Genomic DNA, 22,969 nt, shown 5'->3' on the forward strand with positions numbered 1-22,969 from the left:
GGCAACCTTTAGTTCTCGCGAGAGGTTTTTCCCCTCCCCCAGCTAGTGAGTGCGCGAACGAGAAAGGAGGAGGGCGTTCCAGGCGAAAGCGCTGCGGACGCCATTATCCTCTGTTTCTCTGCTGCACCAACCTCGACGTCTTGCCTACGTCCCGCTTGTTTACGGCCTTTAGGTAATTAGGGTTATTGGGGCTTCGGTATTACGGATTTAGGCAGGGGATTGGCCTCCCTAAAGGCCGCGTTGACTTTTTTCAAGCCCGGTTTTCCTTGGGCCCTTAGCGGCCTTACAGCCTGAAGGGAGGCGCCGACGGGAGGTGGGGCCGTCGCCTCCTCCGGCGCCTCGATTGACGCGGCCTTGAGCCAATCGCTTCGTTCTGGCGCCACCGCCGAAGCTCGAGCAGCCAATCGGCACCGCGGCGGGGTAGGAGAGCGCGGGGAGGCGGGGGAGGGCGGTAAGGGCCTGCGCTCGTTCTCTGTCTAGCTGCGACCGGCTGAGGCGGCCCGGCGGCGTAGGGACGGCGGCCTCGCGCGGTGAGGAGCGGAGATAGTCGAACGGCGCGTGAAAGCGAGAGTCAGACCAATTTTTCCTTTTGAGGGAGGCTTTTGGGGGCTACTTGGTGGTTGGCCGATTCTCAGCGAGGGAACGTTGCCCAATTTCCCCTCCCCCCACCTCCGCCATTTCCCTGAGAGTATATCCGCAGTCCGTGTTGTGGTAATAGAGGCTTTGGGGCATTGCGAGGCATGTGTCTGTGGGATGAGCTGTAATTTAGTAGACAAGAGGTCCAAGACCCTTGCGTAAGAAGAAGGGGCCAGCGGGCGGCACCCGAAGGCGGCAGAGAATGAAGCCGTTTTTTGGATTTCGCCGCACTTTAGCTTTCTCAGCTTGATCTTGGAGCTGAAGCTGGAGCGGGGGAGGTCGAATGGTCGGGGCTTCCTCCGTTGCTTTGTCTCTCCCGCGGTGGGGGGAGGGTGCGGGGGATGAGGTCTCGGGACCGCGTGGTGGGTGGGGGAGGGGGGGTCGGCGCTCGGCTCCGCCTAGTAGCACGTAGTCGCCATTACACGGGCCGCCATTTCCTGTCGGATCCGGGAGAGGAGAGGTGCGGCGTTTCTGCTCTCGCCTCTGGCTTTTTCAACTGTTACCCTCGGCTGTTGCCGATCCCGGTATCAGGCAGGCGTACGGGGGGCGGGGTGTACTCGGCAGTCGCGCGCATACTTAGCTATTTTTGAGGTCTTAGGAATGGTGACTAAAGGACCGCGGCAACGTTTTATTCTTAAAAATATACTGTTTACCTTTAAACTTTTTTATCCAAATTTTCTACCACACATTACTAGTGAATTTAGTGATGGGCCAGAAGGAGAGCGTTTCAGTTAGTCGTTAAACGTTGTGGAGATTGGGAGGCGTAAATGTTTCCTTGATTTTTTAGTGCTGGCCTACCTACCTTTTTTAGCAGAGGCCACATGTCGCCTCCTGCCAGTCCAGAGACGGCTGTTTGCAGTCTCATCGCCAGTCTGGTTGTAGAAGGGTAATTGTTAGGTTATATCCTTTTTAACCTAGTGTAAAATACCCTGCTCGTGTTCGAGGGCTCTACTACCTCTTGAATAATCGGGCAGCTCTGGCAGTGTGGTTCTGTCTGCTCTTATATTCGTTTTTGAGTTAGATTTTTCCGGTAGATTGACCCGATTATTGAATATGGCTTGAATTTGTCTTCGTAAACTTTCGAGGTTTTTGGAGAATAGCATTTCAAGTCACCAATGGGAAAAAAAACTAAAAACTGTTTAAAATGTTAACACTAGTTTTACCTTTTTATAAACTTATGCTCGGGGACAAAATCAGCTCACAGGCTTATGCGCCTTTCGTCTTCTATATATTTATCACATAAAATTACTAGTTTCCGTGATGGGATTAGATCCAATGGCAAAATAGTGTTTGTTTTTTGTCGGAAAATTAGATATGATTGTTTTGGGTTTTTAAGGCAATCATTTGAAGGTTTAAGGCCCTAAAAGGAAGAAAATTTTAGAAAGAGCTCAGTTGTGTGTGTTAGTGTTTAGTAATCAGCGATCAAAACCAAACTTGATTTATGTTGGTTTCTGTAGGCTACTGCAGCACTAGGGTGTCAGTTGGTCCCGCCCAGAACACTTCAGTTCTGCTCTGCAAGGATATATAACTGGTACGTTCTAGACGCAGAGTCATTTCTTTGCCTTTTTAAAATATATATATATTTAGCAACATGCATTGTTTACTTTCCAATAAGCCAAATGTACTAGCCTCTTTGTTTTTCAACAGATCAGTGTGTCCATTTAATCCAAGAAAATGGAAACTGAACAGCCAGAGGAAACCTTCCCCAACACCGAAACCAATGGTGAATTTGGTGAGAAAACATTTTAATTGTAACAATTTTATATTTTCATTCTATTTGTGATTGTTTAGTTTTAGATCCCTGTCAGTTACAACTTGGCTTTTATTTATCAACTTAAATAGTAACATTTACAAAGGTAACAGACCAGAAGAAGCCGATAGTTGTTCCCCCGCCCCCTTGCATTTTGGAATTTCTGATCCTTTGAAGTATTGTCACAGTATCTTGTATTTAGAAAAGGATGCTGTAAGGGAGCATGCTTTGATTCGTATTTAAAAGTCCAAGAATGTAAGTGCCTTTGGCCTTTTCAGAAGTACTTGGAATTAGCAACAGACCTCTTCAAACAGAAAGAGTTGCTTTTTCTAATTTAACTTATAGGGTAAAACAAATATAATCGAAGATGCTGATATTTTCTTTGATGTCTAAACTGTTAATTTCTAGGTAAACGCCCTGCAGAAGATATGGAAGAGGAGCAAGCTTTTAAAAGATCTAGAAACACTGATGAGATGGTTGAATTACGCATTCTGCTTCAGAGCAAGGTATAAATTTTATTTGTGAAAATTTGAAAGTGGTTCTTAACTAGAGTAGAAATTAAGATAGATAAAGTTCCAATTTGGCCCTCTGGTAAGCCTTTAAAGCCTTATAGGTTGAAGACTATGAAAGATTTGTTTCTGAACAGACTTGTAGGTCATCCTGAGTCTGTTTCTGTCTTTTGACTAACAATTAAAATGAAATCTTAGTATAGTGAGCCACTTACAGGTCAAACCAGGAGAAAGGGTGTGGGTAATCTTAAAGCATTAATGGATTAAAGATTATACCTTGATTACATTGTGGATTTGATAGAATATGTCCTGGTTGTCAGTTTACTTGATTAGTATTGCTATGCCACAATGTAAAGGTGTATCTGCTATTAAAAAATTTTTTTTTAACCCATGTACTGTAAAACTAGGGCTTAAGTTTATTCTGACATTCTGAATATTCCAAAGCTCTGTCTTGGTATTTAGACCGCAAAAAGCACATAGACTCTAGATGGTTTTTTAATTAGATGATTTTGATATCCCCAACAGAGTTTTCATTTGCTTTTTTGTTTGTGTGTTTTTGGTTAAAGCTTAAGAGCACTGAAAGAAAAAGGCAGACTTAATTTCTTGTCCTTTTACTTTTTCCAGAATGCTGGGGCAGTGATTGGAAAAGGAGGCAAGAATATTAAGGCTCTGCGTACAGACGTAAGTATTAAAGAGTTTAAACTACTACACAACAGCTTCAGTTTATGTGTGTGTAGAAATTTAAAGAGTTGCATCATAGAAATCATTTAATAGTCTAGAGACAAGCCATCGTAATAATTGATTATATAGATAATTTCAAGGTTTGCCATTCCCAATTTTAACAAATTTCAGATTGGGTTGAATGGGAGTGTCTATTAAACCTCTTCACTTTCTAATAACTTTCCACCAAATTCTCTTCAAGATAACATTTAATTAGAAATAACAATTGTAAAAACCCTTATGTACCATTTCCCATGTATGAATCAATTACAGTATTACTGAAAACCATTGCAGGTGGCTGATAAAACTCAATTTTTATTTCCCTTTTTTTAAAGTCATCCATCTGTTCTTTAACAGCTTGCACATGGAGCACAAAGAAATTAATGTTGGGCTTGCATGATTAAACATGGGTAAAGACTAGAGTAGGCACTTAATATTATGATTGGGAAACCATTTGTCCATGCCAATGATTTGAGTCTTCATATAGTGGGTTGACTCTTGTGATTAGACACATTAAATGTTGGTATCACACCATAAGTAAGCATAGTTATAGGACTTGGCTACACCAAAATTTCTTTAAATTTTTTTTCTCCTAGTGAACACACTCTTTCTTGCTGAAATTGAGGCAAATAGTAACTTTGTGTTGAATACTTATTTGATAGTATTTCATTTCTCTCTTGGTCGCAGATCTTTGTATGTTCCTCTTTGATTACTGTAAACTGAACTTGAAAATTTGTTTAAAATTTTATAAACTTTTGCCTGTTTAGGATCTAGGATTGCGTTTTAAACCTCCAGGAAACCAACTAGTCTTTTAAGAGTTAAGGTTTTTGGTGGTGTGGGAATTTTTGTTTTGTCTTATATAAACCTCTTTCCTCTTAATCCAGATGTTCTGTATAATTATCTGGGTTATTAATTTCCCCATTTCCTCAAGCACTTCAGTAAACTGAGTCATGACAGGTTTTGTGTCTACCCTCATGAGCCAGCCTGCTACTGAAACATTTGTTAAAAAAAAAAAAAAGCTAGTACCATCATTTAAGGTCCTTAAATGTTAAGCCACAGTCAGATATAGAGAAGTCCATTATTGTGTTAGTCTTCAGAACAACTTAAGCTTGTTTCATTAATTGAGAGTATGAGTATAGTTTGTATTAAATTAAAATTTATTGCTTTTCCCCCTTTTCCCTCTCCTTGTTTTTTTGGCCATATATCTCCGTTGCCCATGTACTGGATCGACTTACCCCTGCGTTGCCCACCATGACGTTGGCCCATCCGCCCCTGAACGCCCATGTGAAAACCCTGGTTGGCTATGCCCAAAAATGTGCTCGTTGCCAAACGGGTACCATACTTGACAACTTCTGATTGAATGCCCATGCCCAATGCCAACATCCACGAACGCCAATGACCAATGCAGTACAATGCCAGTGTTTCAGTCCCAGACAGCAGTGGCCCCGAGCGGTATGTCCCAACAGTTTATGCCTCACTGCCTGATTAGAAAGAGAGAAATGTATTTTATTACCTGCCTTTTATATAATTAAATAGTATCCCCTTTAGACGGTGTATTGTTTTTCAAGTTTCTGTCTTATTTTCCCCATTAAGTCTTTTTGTCACTGAACTTTTACCGTGAGTTGCCCACCCAAACGATCCACTAATTTTATTTCAATGGAAGGAGCACAGCTTCAAGTGTTGCATATTTGCTGCATTGTAAATCAGATTGTTACCAAAATAGTCTCTCGCTCTGTCTTTGTGGCCCACCTTGCTTCCCAACATTGCCTGTTCATAATTTTTTCTGATGAAATGCTAACTCTGGTTCACTTTCCTTCACTTCTCATTTGTGTTGTCTTTGTTTTGTCTCGCATTTGTATTTGTTTTCTTGCAGAGCCCATTAGTGATCTAATTTCTAACTGGTATTCATAACCTTACTCCAAATATAATGTTCACCACTTGCATATTCCCCCACTTTGCCTAAGAGAAGGTGTGCCAGTTTTACCAATGTAACAGCGAGGGTATCCTTAATTAACTTAGTGGTGGCGGGGAACATACATATTCAACTCTGCTTCAGTTCTGGTCAGTTTATTGCCCACTTAATCTGAGCCCTTCCAAGAGCCCATTCTTTCTGTCTCTCTGCAAGTCTCCTAATATTGTTATGTCTGTATTGGGCATAAAACAAAATGCATGTGTAAATCTATAAATAGGCTACTTTAAATGGGGAGTGTTAAATAATTGTAACTTCTCTGTAAAAATTTGTATGACTACCTGGTGATGAACACAAAACTCATTTTTCTTTTCCACCTTTTTTGTACTATCTGGTATTTGTGATGTTTGACAGCATATTGAGTATCAGTGCTGACATTGAAACAATTGGAGAAATTCTGAAGAAAATCATCCCTACCTTGGAAGAGGTAGGCTCATTTTTCTGTGTATTTGCCAATTGAGGCGGAGGGGTGGTGGTGGCGGTGGTTAAAGTATGTTTAACTGGGGCATAATGGGGGAGGTGGAGAGACAGTGGATATAAGTTTGTAGCAGCAACATCTTGACAACCTACATAATGTACAGGGTTACTGTACCCACCTTACTGGTTTTAAAATGTAGTCTGACCACTCGAGTAAATAGAACTGTCTGTGGTCACATACTTTAATGGGTTTAGCATATATTTTATGGGCTTTAGTTTTAGGGGAGGTGTTTGGGTTTTTTTAATGAGTTAAAATATTGATTGTAGGACTATTGGAAAGGCCTGTTTAATCTAGTTTGAGGATTTTAAAATTCTGTAACAGATGTAGAGAGAAAAGCATTGTATGTACATAGATTCTTAGTATGTAGATTAGCAGTTTCTTGTTTTTTAATGACATAGATGTGAAATATGTTGTAGTAGCTTTACCAATATATGCGACAATAGCCTGATCACACTAGACACTTAACCTATTACTCTTATTTTTCTACTTTCAGGGCCTGCAGTTGCCATCACCCACTGCAACCAGCCAGCTCCCGCTCGAATCTGATGCTGTGGAATGCTTAAATGTATGTCATAGTGCCATTGAACCCCACTGAAGTATGGAGCCTGGCCCATAGGATCAATTTTATTTTTAACATAGTGTGCTTTTCCCGTCTCTATAGAAAAAGGCTTAAAAACATGATAAATGAATGGTCTTACAACTCACTGTTGACCCTGCTCCATGCTGCAGTGGGAATTAACTACATTTGCAAAGTGCTTTGCAGTCATTTTTATTATGGTGTTATTTGAATGTTAATAATAATTTTGTGGTAACAGCGACATGCTAAATGGCTGCAGTGTGGGTATGGTGTTGCAGGACCTGAAAATAAAATAGTTTTTTAAGGTGGTGCAGAATGTCCTTTTTTGGGCCTGGCTATTGAGGATAATAAGCACATAACTGGTAAAGTTATTGAAATATAAATTCAGGTTGCTCACTGCAACAGTATGTTATGCTTATAGCAGATAAGTGTGTATTGGGGAATCCTTGATTTGGGACTAAAATTTTATAACTCTCCCTCTGCAGTACCAGCACTATAAAGGAAGCGACTTTGACTGCGAATTGAGACTGCTGATTCATCAGAGTCTGGCAGGCGGAATTATTGGAGTCAAAGGTGCTAAAATCAAAGAACTTAGAGAGGTAAACGCAACTGTTTGATTTTCTGCTATATTACTGGAAAAGAGTTTTTCATGTAGAATTGGTTTAATGGGCTTCTCACACTCCCCCTTCTCATTTTCTTTCCTGAGATTCCTCATAACTTCTATATTTATCTAGTTGCTATTGAAATACCACAAAAAAGATCTGGCCACGTTATTTTGCCAATTTGTGTGTGTGTGTGTGCCCTGAAAAGTTCTAGTATTCAAAGATTTTTATGAGTGGTGGGTTACTGAATGCAAATGTAAATTTATTTGAATCTTAGATTTCCTAATTTTTCTCCCTTTTGTGCATTTTTTTTATTCTGATGGATTTATTTATTTATTTTTGTGCATTTATTGCAGAACACTCAGACAACAATCAAGCTTTTCCAGGAATGCTGTCCTCATTCCACTGACAGAGTCGTTCTTATTGGAGGAAAACCTGATAGGGTTGTAGAGTGCATAAAGATCATCCTTGATCTTATATCAGAGGTATCTTCAGAACACTTTATTTTTCATTTCATGAAACAAATAGATGTCAAAAGTAGTTTCAGAAGGTTTAAACAAATGACTTTTACTTGTCCTTTCCCTTTTTTTTTTTTATCGCCGAGCTTTAGCCGTCACTTTACTTTAGAAATACTTTGCGATTGCTGATGAGATTTTTATGGCCTGTAGATCTTCAAAAGAAGTTTTTACAGTATTGCATTGCACAACTTCCCATGCTTCGGTATGGGTTACAGGCTTACCAAAGATACTGATCGCCTTATCCCTTGGGATGGTTGCTCTTTTTCATAGACTCCACTGTGAAATGCAAAGGTTTCTAGTCTCAAGATCTAAGATTTAAAATAGTAAGCTGGCAGTTATTCCCCCAAAAGCAATAAAAGTTACTTTTTATTTAGGACTCACCAAAAGTACTGAATATTTTCAGTCTCTTAATATTATTTTACCTGTATTCTTGTCATGTCTGAAGTACCTCCCAGAAGAAATAAAGGACTTTAAATCTTGTATGTAGGAAAAAATGGTAAGAACTAAGGCTATTTTCCTTCAATCTATATAACATTGCTATGTTTTTGTTTTAGTCCCCCATCAAAGGACGTGCACAGCCTTATGATCCCAATTTTTACGATGAAACTTACGATTATGGTGGCTTTACAATGATGTTTGATGATCGCCGTGGACGTCCTGTGGGATTTCCCATGCGGGGAAGAGGTGGTTTTGACAGAATGCCTCCTGGTCGGGGTGGGCGTCCAATGCCTCCATCTAGAAGAGATTATGATGATATGAGCCCTCGGCGAGGACCTCCTCCCCCTCCTCCTGGACGAGGTGGCAGGGGAGGAAGCAGAGCTCGGAATCTTCCTCTTCCTCCACCACCACCACCTAGAGGAGGGTAAGTTTCATTCACACATTATTAACAGAAAAGAGGCTGTATATAGGGGAGCAGAAAGGGTAGGTTTTTGATGTGTGTGATGTGAACAAGCTGAGATTACAATACATATTGTTGCAGAGATCTAATGGCCTATGACAGAAGAGGAAGACCTGGAGACCGTTACGATGGCATGGTAAGACTTATCTATCAATGTATATAAGGGCTGTGAGGGGTCTTAAAATCAGATAATTTAACTTTTTTTTATAACAAGTATTGTTAATTAAAAAGCTTGTGTTACAAGCGGACTTCTTATTAGCCACTTAGTTGTTTGCCGAAATATTTGAGACTTTATTGAGCCATCTTTATTCCTCCAAAGTATGATTTAATGATGTAAAATAAAAATTGAGCATGTAAAAACAGTAGCTCTGTGACAAAGTGTCAGGTTTTTGTTGATCGTTCTGTCTCTTAACACAGGTTGGTTTCAGTGCTGATGAAACTTGGGACTCTGCAATTGATACATGGAGCCCTTCAGAATGGCAAATGGCTTATGAACCACAGGTTGAGTATCGTGGGTATTTGCATTCATATCAGTAATAATTATGTTTGGCTACTCACCAATAAGTATTTTATTTTTTCTCATTGATGTTTGTTTCTTTAAATGCTATGTACTTCAATGATTTCTTCCCGTATAGATTGTCTTCTGAAATAAACTTACTGGGGAGGATGTGGGAGGACTTTGGTTTTTCTAAACTGAGAGATTTTAGGAATGTTAAAATATCTGAAGAGTAATTTTGAAGACAGAGTAATTTTGTTTTTTTCTTTGTGTTTTTAGGGTGGCTCCGGATATGGTAAGTTTTCTCCTTTGTGAAATCAAATATTTTTACATGCTTTCTAAATGAACTTAATGCTCATTATTTAAATCAGATTATTCCTATGCAGGGGGTCGTGGCTCATATGGTGATCTTGGTGGACCTATTATTACTACACAAGTAACTATTCCCAAAGATGTAAGTACCTTTACTATATTGTAAAGAACGTTTACTAAATCATTCCAAGTTCCCTAACTTATAATAAAAGGTTTTAACAGAAATATTTCATTTTAGGCTTGAAATTGTGTTTTAGAATTTAAGTGAGGTGTCGTTCTCTAGTTTTTGAGTTTTGTTAGGTGTGATGGTCATTACTACCAAAAGCTGTTAGGTTTTGAGCCTTTTATTAATTACAGAAAACGTTGAAGTGTAAATACATTATAATTCAAGCCTTAACGAGTTAGAGGGCATTAAAAATAAATAACTACAAAGTTAATATACTTTATGGTCATTAAAAATATGGGTAATGTCATTTCTTTTAAAAATTTGTTTCTGAAATTTTTCAGTTGGCTGGATCTATTATTGGCAAAGGTGGTCAGCGGATTAAACAAATTCGCCATGAGTCAGGAGCTTCGATCAAAATTGATGAACCTTTAGAAGGGTCTGAAGATCGGATCATTACCATTACAGGAACACAGGACCAGATACAGAATGCACAGTATTTGCTGCAGAACAGGTCAGTTTAAGTTTATCTTTATGTTAGTCTACACGTACTAAAACTTTAAGCTTTCCTCTCAATTGATTTTTCTTTTAGAGGCCATGGTGTCTCAACCTTTTGGGGACCTAACTTCTAAACATTCTAATAGCTTTGCTTTAATTTTCTTCTGCTTTCTTACTAAAAACGGAGACAATTCAATACTAATCTTGCTGGAAGAAGCCTTAACCAAGCAAACTTCTCATTTCTCTGGTGAAAACTGCTGCCAAAACCACTTGTTATAATTATACAGAGCCTGTAGAAAATATAGAAGATTCAGTGGATGTTGGTCTAGTTCTGTGTGGAAGACTAGTGATTTTGTTGTTTTTAGATAACTAAATCGACAACAAATCACAGTCTGCCATATGGCACAGGCCATGCCTCTACAGGACAAATGATTGGTGCTGTAAAATGCAGCATTTCACACCTTACTGGCATTTCTTGTCTTTTCTACCAAACATTAACAACTTTTGATTTCATCTTCTTAATTCTGCTCTACTAATGTCTGATTTACTATTAATCATTTTTAATTTTACATTGCTCTTAATTTGTAATTGTGCTAATGTTTTAATTCTTCTAATTATAATGGACATGTTTATCATTTAATTTAGCATTGAAATTGTCTTAATGTTGATTAAGATGTTACGAACAAAAATTCTAATTCGTACTTTTTTTTCTTTTCTTTTATAGTGTGAAGCAGTATGCAGATGTTGAAGGATTCTAATGCAAGATATTTTTTCTTTTTTATAGTGTGAAGCAGTATTCTGGAAAGTTTTTCTAAGACTAGTGAAGAACTGAAGGAGTCCTGCATCTTTTTTTTTTTATCTGCTTCTGTTTAAAAAGCCAACATTCCTCTGCTTCATAGGTGTTCTGCATTTGAGGTGTAGTGAAATCTTTGCTGTTCACCAGATGTAATGTTTTAGTTCCTTACAAATAGGGTGGGGGGAGGGTGTGCAAAACTAACATTGAAATTTTGAAACAGCAGCAGAGTGAGTGAATTTTAATTTTTGTTCATTGTTGGTTAAAAAGGAAAATTCCCCCTATGTAATTATTGTGAACACTTTGCTTTGTGGTCACTGTAACATTTGGGGTGGGGTGGGACAGGGAGGAAAAGTAACAATAGTCCATATGTCCCTGGCATCTATTCAGAGCAGTGTGCAGAATGTAATGCTCTTTTGTAAGAAACGTTTTATGATTTTTAAAATAAATTTAGTGAACCTATTTTTGGTGGTCATTTTTTTAAGACAGTCATTTTTCAAATGGCTGGATTCTCCAACCCACCCCCAAACTAAACACTAAGTTTGATTTTCAGCTCCTCTGTTGGAATAAATAGATGCATCTCTTCTTGGACATAGGCAAAATAACTTGGCAAATTCAGTTCTGGTGATTTGATGGTTTGAAAGTCCATTGCTTGGGAAGAAATTCCATAATACACATTCATGCTTATAATAAGCTGGGGATTTTGTTTGTTTTGCAAATGCTTGCCCCTACTTTGCAACAGTTTTCTATGTTAATTGTGAAGAACCAAGGTGGGGAGCAGTACTACAAGTTGATTAATGGTATAAATATATACCAAGAGCCTAATGGCAGCAAGTTTTATAATCAGAGTAATAGTTGGTTATGGAAGTGACTGATGCTAAATAAATTCTGGTTTTTTATTAGATAATTTCTCACATATAGATTTAAACTGTCAGCCTGCCTAGTGTCTATTAGTTAAACTTTGTAAAATATATATATATTCTTGTTTTTCCATTGTATGCAAATTGAAAGAAAAAGATGTACCATTTCTTTGTTTTATGTTGGATTATGTAGGAAATGTTTGTGAACAATTCAAAAAAAAAAAGATGAAAAAAGTTCCTGTGGATGTTTTATGTAGTATCTTGACATTTGTATTAATAGTTAAAAGTTCACTTCCAAATAAACTCCCATAATGCTAGAATTGATGTGTGCCCAATTTGAACAAGGGTTGATTGACACCTTGTAAAATTTGTTAAAACGTTCCTCTTGTAAGGAAATACAGTAATCTTAAATTATGTATTTTTCGTGTGAAGTGTTTTTCTAGCATTTATAAATGAAGTCCGGTAGGGGTGGTAAATAGAGAATTCCAATGGGCTCTTAAATTGTTGGGGGAGTATAGCATAAGGAGAGCTGATTCATGTAACTTTACAAGTGCTATTCTCAAATGTACAAGAAATTTTGATTTCTTAGGTTTCTCTATCTGTAGAATAGTTCTGGCTTGATGGTTGAGAATATTGATAGTAAAATAACTATAGAGTATGATTCCTGACTCAAATTCTTAAGATACTGCCTGTTAATCTTTAATTGCCCAGAAGGCATGAGAACAACTCAAATTACGTGGAAAAGGATTCGTGGATGTAATTCTAAGTTTAGGAAAGAGTTGTGCATATAAGTATGAAGTGGGCAGTCTTTTTGGCTTATGGAAAAACAAGTTGTTCGTGCAAATGTGCCATTTAAGCAGTATTTCAGTAAGTGCCCTTTTAGAGAAGAATTGAGTGTTCTGATAGTGAAATAAGTGATTGTCACAACATCACTTAAAACTAGAGAGTGCTGCTTAGTTTCTTCAAAAGGTAAAATTAGGCTGAGTTGCCATGTGTTAATTTAGCTCTTCTCCCTTGAGTATTTAAGTATGGGTGAGTTGGGGTTGCTTAGGGAGTAGTACAGTCTACTAGTGTTCAAATGAGCCTTTCCCTCTAGGAAAAAAAAAAACCATAAATGACAGTTTAGTCATTCCTCCTGGAGGAGAGAATTCCTGGAGAGGACACGTTTTTCAAGCTTTCATTGGTCATTCAAAAATCGTGACTATGTAGACTTAGCTGAAAGTTTTAAATTTGGCTTCTACAAATCAGACCTTGAACACACGAACCTAAGATTAAGTAGATTGGAAAATGTCATTGGTAAGTGGGAGGAGAGGCCTTTTGCATTGCCACTCATTGGTAACATGGTGTTTGAATGTGGGCTGGAAATTGAGAAAATTCTGAAAGTTTAAAATTCACTAAAATTGAACATCAATTTGTAAGAAATAACTACATATGCCAGTTCATTGGAGCATTAAAATTTTAAATGTTACAAAAACTTCCAACTTTTTGAAATGTGGTTACCAAGATACCAACATACATTGGGAACCAGGTTGCACCAAGGTTTTACAGGAATGAATTTAAAATTCCCTATTCAAATTTTAGTAGTTAGCCTTTACGTTGAGACTATAGTGGAAAATACTTTCATTTCTTGAATGATAGATTATCCTAAATCTGACCACTGATCCCACTGAGATGAAATCTTTTAGGAAAAGTGGACATAGCAATTTTTCTCAAATTTTAGAGGTTTGTCTTATAATGCCTTGTGTTAGTAAAATGGAATTAGCATTCCACAAGACAGGTTGTGACTTAAGATTGCTGCTAAAGGTGCCTGTATTTTAAATTTCCTCTTTAGGCCAAAGAAAATGTCCATACATTAAAAGTTCTTTTAAATGTTCAGTGCCATCAATTTTGAGAAGGGAGTCTACCTTAAATGCTATATTTTAAATATATCTATTTTGAAGGTTTGCCCCTTGGCAAGTCTGAAGTAAAACTGACCCAATTTCTTGGTGGTGACACTGAACTTTTGGAAAGCAGTATTACAATATTTCTCAAACTTCCTAGGAGCACCTTCAAAATCAATGCTGATAAAACATGAAAATTTCTGAGCCACACCTCAGCTCTACTGAATCTATAGAAAGGTGCTGGGAATCTGCACATTTAATAAATTCTTGAGAGTTAATACTTCAAGTTGTTAAAAGGTGTTTCCTATTACCTCCACCTTTCCAAGACCGTCCAGGGTCTTCTGGGTGCAAAGGGTTTTAGGTGTTCTGATAAGTGGGAGGAAAGCGCGTTTGTCAGCAATTTTGTAATACAACAATGTATATAGTAAGCACCATAACGTCATTAATTTAAATAACGTATTTGAGTTTTACAGGGGCAGTAGTTGGCCCTAAGGGTGCAGTGGTTAACCGTCTTTGAAGAGATAATCCAATAAACTGATAATGAAAAACAGTACCATGAGGCGTGTTTAACAAAAATGTACATGTATGTACACATACACATTTCACAATCACAGTGCTTGAAACAATATTGTAGAGTTAAACTAGGAAAATCCCAGTGTGTTGATCCAAAATTCTGCCCTCTGTTCCTTTAGCAGATGAAAAAGACATCACAGCTTATGTACCCTTACAGGATGGACATCATTTGCCCATGCCAGGCCTCAGTACTTCCAGTCAGGGAAGGAATCTGACCTGAGGAAAAGGAGGGGAATACCTGGAAAATTAAATCCCAAGCAATTGCATATTTGTCCGTATTTAAAATGGGGAGCTAATTTGCTGAGCTGAGTGGCTGTACAAAATGCAAACGTTTTGTGGGGTTGCATACCCTTGTTTGCCAACTGAGCAACAAGCACTAGCAAACGGTAAACTGAAGTACCAACTATCCTATGACCTCAAACCTTTCCAGCTTCTACCTCATTTTTTTGTCCAGAACCTGTAAGAACATCCCGTCCTCCCACTCAACAGCTCCCTCCACCCATTTCTTCCTGCTTCCCCAAACTCAGACCTGTAACACCAAACCTGTAATGTTGAGGGAAATAAAAGGCATAATCACCAAAACCTCACACCTTTCAAAAATCTTTTCCCCTTTTGGTCATCCTATCCCACTTTCCCCTTTTTCCCGCCCCCGAAGTCTACCATTAAGGGATAGGCTTCATGGAAGGGAAGGACCAGCTCACTTAGAACAAAAAAAATCAGTAGGAGGCGGTGAGGAGGGACATGACAGCTGCTTATGAGATCAAAAGAGGGAAAAGTCATTTTGATAGATTTGGCAGGAGCAGGGTAAAGTAAAAGGCACCAGCATGGTTCGTTGGAGACATCCTTAGGGTTCAGCCTGATGTAGGACAAACGGAGGATGACTAGTGAGAGCAGCAACTCCAGACGCAGAGAAGCAAAGGCTCAAGCCCAACTTCTATTTGGTATGCTACAAACTCTATAACAACATGGGCTAGTAAAGCATGGCAGAGACAGATTTCACACACATACACCACAGAATTCCCTGATTCCCGTATGACATAGGGGACACCAGCTGAGGGCAAATGGGCTTGCCATGGAGTCACTATAGTGAAGGGAGTGGTTATTGCATAGCAGGAGCTATAAGGTAGACAGCCCAGCCAGGGGATACAGCAGAAACCCAAAAGACTGTCATGTCAGTACAACTGAAAACAAGTCAGATAAAGTTAGTCAAGGAAGACATCTGAGCTTAGTGCTGAGAAACCAGACCGCCAGGTTTACTAGCTTTGGTCATTCAATGGTAACTATGGGGAGAACAGGGGCAAAAATTCAGATACCAGGCAGTCAGACTACACCTCATCTAGAGGTCAAGGAATTTGCTGACAAAGGCCCTCTCCTTCCATTGCTTCTTTCCATTGCGCCCAGACCTTGGAAGGTCTTGGAAAGGTAGAAGTGAAAGAAAAATCTTTCAGAGAAAACAACCCTAATAAGGGGGCTTACCTAAGTGAATAATTATTTCCCTTAAATTAGACTATTTAAAACTGGAAGAGATCAACTTACTTTTACTTGACAAGTTTATGTGTTTTGTCTACCATCATGGGAATGGGAACTTACAAGAAAGAAGGCGTACGGGAATTTGGGGGCTCCGGAAGTCCCCATAAAAGCTAGAGAGGAAAGGCTAATACTATCAAACCTTAAGTTCTAGGTAGAGATGGACCCAACTGGATTGAGGCCTTCACTTGGTAGATCAAGTAGCCTTTTTCCCTAGATCATTTATCCATACCTGTGTGTCATACTGGCACCGATTCTGTGTACAGTTCAGACTCTAGAACTCTGTGAGATGAGGCTGACCCTAATTTCCAATTGAGACTAAATCATTGCTTGAGTAATTAATTCCCTGCCCTATTCTGCTTCCCTTGCTCTTTTTCACTTGAGAGTATTGCTCCAGTGAATCACTTGCACAAGAATCCCTGATTTGTACTCTTAGGGACACAATCTAAGACAATTGAGCTGGAGCTAGAGCAGAAATTTGCATCATCCAGAGAGCCTTGACTTAGATTTTGATGCAATAAGTAAGAAGACATTGAGTTATCTCTTTCTAAGGAAGGGGTAAGACTTTTTTATTTTATGAAAAATAACTGCATTCTGTTAGGCAGGAGTATTTTTTAAAGTATATGTATGGGAAGAAAATAGTTTAGATGCTGAATTATAATGGACCTTTTGTTAAAAAAACATAGCATCAGTTTCCCCTTTCCAGCAGTACCTAATTTTCCTTTTGGAGTTTTTCTCTCCCAGTTGTATGTAGGCTTGATGAGATAGAAATCATGGTCCTTAAAGATCCCTTACCATGCAAGAGGGTGGGCATTTTACTCAGGCTTGCCAAACCAGACTCTTTGGCCTGGTAATTTGAATCTTAAGCAGAATGATGCAAGCAAGTTACAATGATCATATTTAGTTTTTTCAGCTGCACTAGAAGAGAACTTTGGGCAGTTTCTGCCCTCAATACTCTAATTGCCTGATTTCTGTTTACAAGTTAGGTTCTCCAAGCTTCCTTTTCATCCTGAAAACTTTATCGATAACTTTTCAAAACTTATTTTTGCTTAGTCAGTTGCTATTATATGCAGCCCTTCAATTAAAGAGACTTATCTTGTACAGGGAGTATTGCTAATTTAAGGTCAGATAATACCAAAGCATGGGTGACAGATGCTGGCTCCACCTCCACAGATACTGCTGTCAACCAGTGTCGCTAGGCCTTCACAGTTATGCCATCTGGGGCATAAATCAGTCATTTTCTAGGGGTGCACCCAGCCCTACCTCAAGGCTACAACTGAACGCTCAGAGAAACCAGCAACATGCCCCGAGTTTCTGGTTTTTTCCTCCACTTTCAGACTTCGATAAAATGCCACACCACACAGGCAAGGAATCTGGCTTCCTGACCAGCCACTAAAGGGATGATACAACTGGAATGATGGAGGAGTCCACTCTCTGTGGGGAAAACTATGACCAATGGGGAATAAGAAAAAGGGAAGAGACATGCCACCTGGCAACCAGTCCTCTCTGCTGAGTCTGCCTGGCCACCACCAGAGACAAACTCTGGATCGCCAGTAGCAAGTGGTCAATTTCATTCAGCCCCAGCCACCAAGCTGCCACGCTCAGTGTTGTTAGAGATACAAAAAAGAATTACTAGACTACAAAGGTGTCGACATTAGTGTTCTTCAAATGAGTCATAGGCCATCATTTTTGCTAAGATGATTAACATCTTGGGGGAGAATTGTTAGCTGTTCCAGACAACGAGAAGATAATTTTTGTGCAGAGGTAGGTCAGGCCAGTTCAGTGCTGTCCCCTTAAACCTGACTGATCTGAAATCAGAAGGGTGTGCCGACTACGTGGTGAGCTAAGGTCGCAGGAGAAGCCTAGAAGTTTGGGACTATGAATATCGTTATCCTAAACTTGGGAGTTATACAAAAAATCCAGACCCAAGTTCGTGAATCTTTAGCACAGATGCCTCTTCTACGTGTCACTGTGCCCAAGAGACCACGCATGGTGTGGAGTTTGACTTTATCCCTGATGTCAAGGGAGCAGTACTGGTTTGCGATGAGTCCTCAAACTTCCTATCTAAGCCAGTGGATGTTTCCAAGTTTGGTGTGATATTTGCTCTTCTGGCACTCAGAAAAATGTTGGCTCTGAGTCAGTCACAGTGGTGATCATACAAGATGACTTGCTGGGGTTCGCCCTCAAAGAGTGCCCTTTAGTCTGGAAATACAATGTGCAGGCGGGAAACAACTTGTTCAACACACTTCTGTGTTTCAGTATCTATGGCATGGGCTTGGTCCTGGAGTGGATTAAAAACAGTGGTGGTGCAGCAGCCATGGAGAAGCTTAGCTCCATCGACTCTCAAGTGATTTATGATATTATTGATATCACCTCAAGGATGCTATGTATATCCAGTGTATTCCAGAGTGGAAGCAAGACGAATATTCCATTCTGCATTGGCAAACCTCAAAGGACATGATGCTTTAGAAAAAAGATTTCTCAGTAAAGCTTTTGAACTCAATACAATCTTGAAAGGGGCATGGGTCTGTGGGAGGCATCTGGTCCTTTCTTACAATGCAGACAGGATTGAAAGTGTTCAGAAGCTGGCAGCCTTCATGAAAAAGTCTTTGGAGATATATCAGCTATGAACACATCCTAACCAATATATACTCTGCCCTTGAACAATGCACACAACTTAATTTGGAAATGGCTGCAAAAACTTAACAAACATGGTATTTTTCTTGAATGAACATGTTTATTAGATTTTTCTCTTTTCAAAGAACAGCAAAACATCCACAGCTCCGCAAGGCTGGTGGGGCTTTGAACAGATAACTTAATTCTGATTTGAACTGGAAGCATTTAAAAAAATCTTTAGCTTTTCTAATGAATTCCACTGTCAGTATTTTATGTCGAATATGTGAAGGACATTAAAATCCTAAAACATCTAAAAAAGAGAATTTCCACTCCTTTACCTCTCCCATAAACTGCTGAGGCAGTTTCTCGTTTGTTCAGTATAGTGTACTGTGCCAACACTCCTGCACATTGACTAGCTGTGTCTCTTCAAGGCTCACCACAAAGCAGTGGCCAGCACAATGTTATATCTCTCTGTGTTACTTAACATCTGAACCTTCTCTTTTCCTTTGTCTCACTGTCATGCCCTCAGATTGCACCTCATAGATAAAATGTCAGCATTTAATCTCTACCTCAGGTTATATTCAAAATAAATATTCCTTTGTATGTTTATTTTTGTATGTTTTTAAAAGCAGGTTTTTACACTTATTGTTGTATATCCCCTCACCCCATCCCCTTTTTTGCATGACAATCTAAGCTGAGTGATCTACTGCCAACCAGCACCAATTCTCCAAATCTAAGTATGCAAGGGAAACATGCTTGTGTGATCCTCTTTAATAGAAGATACACTAAGAATCCATCTACTTCTGATCTCCGGAAATAAAGTAACTAGAAGGGTTGCCGCTCCTCTTCCACGTATTTGAATTTCAATTCTGAAAATTTCTTCAGCCTGTCTTTGCGCAGTGCAACAAACCCTCGCTTGATCATTTCCAGGACCCATTCCACTGACAGTTCAGCTCCAGCTCGTAGCAACTTTGAGCTAAAGAAGGTGATTACCAGATCAATATTTTGCTTTATATCCTGAAATGAAAGCTGATTTCAAAATTGTTCAGAGAACTCATTTGTAAAGCAGTGTGTGTACACCGAGTCTGGATTGTGAAGAGAAGTTTTCAAATAGGAACTGATGATCTCTAACATCATTTAAATCACTTCTTCCATGACATTTAAGTCTTGCATGTAATCTGGTAAGGAAACATTACTGAAACTCAGCAAATCTCTCAAGAACTGTGGCTTTTTCAGAACTTTGTTGTGTTTTTTAGACAGCAAGGAAAATAGATTAATGATTTATTATAGAAGTATATAATTCAGGAACAGCCAGATGGGAAGAGACATGGGAAGGGCAAGGAATGTGGAAAGGGGCACGGAGTTTCCATGTTCTCTCAGCATGTCACTCTCCCTGAATCTATGTGCTCTCCAACCTGAAACCTCTATACTTTTTTTTTAAATACTTCCTCGTAAGTTCTTCCTCCTAAGTAGGAAATACTAATTTCACTAGTTAAAAGTAAACTATGGTTAACAAAATTCTAATTGATTTTAAACTGTAGTAATAATGTTAATATTATATAATGGAAAGTGTTTATTTCATTATAACTAAATATTTTAAAGCAGTAAAGTATTTAAGAGTCTGATTTTTCACCAGAAAGAGTTTATTTTGTCCCTAAGCCATAGCCTATATATGGGACATTTTACTCACAAAGAGGAGAAAGAGCCTCTAATGGTACTAAGAAAACTAGAATAATACAATGCCCTTCAAGGAAGTGGTCAATTTTAAATGCTATATATATGATAAATCAAGGAGAAAAGGAACAGAGAAAAATTACAGAGTAGTGAAACATCTCTTTTCTGCTAAGTCTTCTTGAGGCTTTAGTCTATTGATCACTGAGAAAGTCGGGGGAAATGAAAATAACTGAGATGCCCTGCTTTCACAAAATCCATTTTACTTCTCTGCTTTCCTTTTTCTGCATATATGAGAAACTACTGCCTCCTTTTTAGCAGTATCTATGGTCCATCCATTGCTCAAGCCAACTTTTGCAACTTTTCCTCAGGAATACCTTTTAACCCACGATTTAATTATCTGTCATAATTTATCATGACAGAAAATAGCAGACGTAGCAATGACTGTTGCCAATGATTGACATTTAATATAGCTATTCAGACTGATGGCTCTCTTGATGACTGGAATAATCTAACTTGGATATTATTCGAGAGGGGAAAAAGTGATACAGACAGATCATTGATCATTCCTTTCTCCTTTGTTAACCTTTAAAATGTAAGCTTACGGACTATTTAGAGGTTATTTTGATCTTCTCTTCAAAAACCTATGCCTATGGGGTAGAGCTTCCGGTAAAAGTTTTCAAAAGAAACATAACTCAGCTGGAATATTCCTCTGGCTCTTTGCTTTCACTTTCCTTTCTTTCTGTGGACACAATGCCAATAAGAATAGAGCCATCTTACAACCATAAAGACAGAAGACACATGTTAGGGGTAGGACAAAGCAAGGACCCTAGTTCCTTGCTGATATTCTCAAACAGATGTACCAGCCCTGGAGTGCCTACCTCTAGACTTATATGAGGAAGAAAAATACTCTTTTTGTTTAGTTACTATAGTCTGGTTTTGTTGCTTGAAGCACAATCCTACCCAGATATTTGATTGTCTGCTTTTCCCACTAGATCAGATAGCATGTGTTTTTGATACCTGTGTAAGATAGGAACCTTTCAAAGCAAATAACAGAAAATCAAACCCAAAACTGCTTTAAACTATAAGAAAGTTTATTACCTCACATAACTGGAGATCCAAAAGTAGGACAGACTTAAGAGTGGACGTAACCCCATTACCCTCGTTCCATTTCTCTGCTATTCTTTTGGCCTCCCCCATGTGTTGACTTTATACTCACAATGACATCAAATGGACTGTAGCAATTTCAAACCTTATATCAAAGCTCAACATATCCAGTGGGAGCATGAATCACTTCTGGAAGTTCCCCTGGAAAAGCTTTTCTAGAAGCATCCTGCAAATTTATCCTTGTAACTCACTGAAGTAAACTGGGGAACATGCAAAATCCTAATCCGGTCCCTGGCAAGAGGATGCTATTATTCTTAGACCAGTCTAGACCAACCCTGGAGCTGAGGATGCTGAGATATACCAACTGTGGGTAAGAGGGAGGGGTTCCTGAACCACATCAAGGTTCTGTTGACAAAAAAAGGAGGGAAAAGATGTTGAGTAGGTGAAAAGCTTACATTTTCTATTTCCAGCATCTTGTAGACAAACAAAACATCCACACATGCAAAGTTTATGCTTTATTTCAACAGTAAGTTCCTTGAGAGAAGGAAGCATGTTCTACTCTTGTTAATACTACTACTGTCTAACTCAGTATCCTGAACATAGTTGGAATTAAAGTTGCTTTTTTCCTGTCAACAAGCCTTAGTGAGAGAAAATGACTTAAATTATTTAGACTCTTGAATTCTTTTGTAGATTGCCAGATTTTCTTGCTAATCAATTTGATTCCCAAGACTTAAAACTGCTGGGGTATAAAAGAAAAATCTCAAGTCTACAGATTTGCATATATTCGATAACTGTATTAATGTACTAGTGACTTTTTCTGGAAAAGTAAATCACAGTGAAGTCCTTAAAGTTCATTTTTCTTATCAAAATGAAACCAGAAAGATGAAGATGTCCTGCTTCTCTAGGGACACAGTTGTCAAACTTAAAAAGTTCCATATCTTCCAGAAATTCCAAGATTCTTTACTGTCAAAATAGAGATGACTGATTTTAAAAAATAGTTGATTTTCAAAGGTGTGAATTTTATATTATCGATGGAGATTTAAGTCTCTGAAGCAGGGGAAAAAATATGCCTCTATACAAAGTTTTCATCACTAGGGAAATTTGGATCATCACTAAATTGACTATTATCTCCCTATCCTATCAAAGAGTATTTTATAAAAAGTTTGGAGCTGTAAGGTGATACTTATTTCCTTTAATGTCTCCTCAGCAGGGCCACTGAGAAAGTCACTGCTTGTAAATGCTGGTTGACATTGGTAAGCTTGGCTTGTAGAAGTGCCCTTGATTTGAGGATTGGTGAACAAGGGTTCTAGTATCAGCCCAGACCATGGCTGTGATCAGGACCTAACTAATGAACCACTCAATTTCTCCTGCAAAATGAGACTCAGTACTTAAGCATAATTTCAGGCACACAATGTTAACAATTCAATACACTTGCTTCCTCATCCATTTCTCCAAATGTTCCAACTAATCATAAACGTTCATTCGGCCTCCAAATAGGCCAGGAACTTAGCAAAAAAGAAAGAAGAGGCCTGCCTGGGGAAGGGGTTAGCGGTACCGCCGACCCCTGTCGCAGTCTGGGGTCCCCAGCACCGAGACGGGCGGCTACAATTAAAGTTCGTCGCGGCCAGGGACCCTGATTCGGGGCGTCACTGAGGGCGTGTACCCTACATCTCGCCCTCCGGGAGAGGAGAGAAACGGGAGCTGCGTGAGGGCAACGCAGTACACAGGCTGGAGTCATCGCGACCCAGGGCACCGCCACGCACTGCAGTTCCACCTACCCGAAAACAGGGTGGGGGCACGGACAAAATGGCGCAGC

At 39.0% G+C, this 22,969-nt stretch overlaps 1 protein-coding gene and 1 pseudogene across 10 annotated transcripts; both read left to right on the forward strand.

The window, feature by feature from the left end:
• The first annotated feature begins 23 nt into the window (after positions 1-23).
• On the forward strand, positions 24-12,197 carry HNRNPK (heterogeneous nuclear ribonucleoprotein K). 10 transcript variants are annotated; one of them, XM_039875656.1, is made up of 17 exons: positions 60-172; positions 2,094-2,167; positions 2,284-2,368; positions 2,795-2,892; positions 3,520-3,576; positions 5,024-5,067; positions 5,939-6,011; positions 6,556-6,627; positions 7,125-7,238; positions 7,598-7,726; positions 8,314-8,621; positions 8,739-8,793; positions 9,075-9,158; positions 9,433-9,448; positions 9,525-9,607; positions 9,973-10,142; positions 10,851-12,197. In XM_039875656.1, exons 3-17 carry the CDS (start codon positions 2,311-2,313, stop codon positions 10,882-10,884), a joined length of 1,395 nt encoding a protein of 464 aa, XP_039731590.1. In that variant the 5' UTR covers positions 60-172; positions 2,094-2,167; positions 2,284-2,310; the 3' UTR covers positions 10,885-12,197. The 10 variants fall into 10 exon arrangements, with proteins under 10 accessions (XP_039731591.1, XP_039731590.1, XP_039731594.1 ...); XM_039875660.1 differs by having other exon boundaries at positions 10,911-12,099; XM_039875653.1 differs by lacking the exon at positions 60-172 and adding an exon at positions 392-530 and having other exon boundaries at positions 10,851-12,099.
• Positions 12,198-15,109: 2,912 nt separating this feature from the next.
• Positions 15,110-18,389, forward strand: LOC120612972 (phosphoserine aminotransferase-like; annotated as a pseudogene).
• Positions 18,390-22,969: the final 4,580 nt, after the last annotated feature.

Source organism: Pteropus medius, unplaced genomic scaffold (assembly GCF_902729225.1).
Source record: "Pteropus medius unplaced genomic scaffold, Ma_sr-lr_union100, whole genome shotgun sequence".
NCBI lineage: Eukaryota > Metazoa > Chordata > Mammalia > Chiroptera > Pteropodidae > Pteropus > Pteropus medius.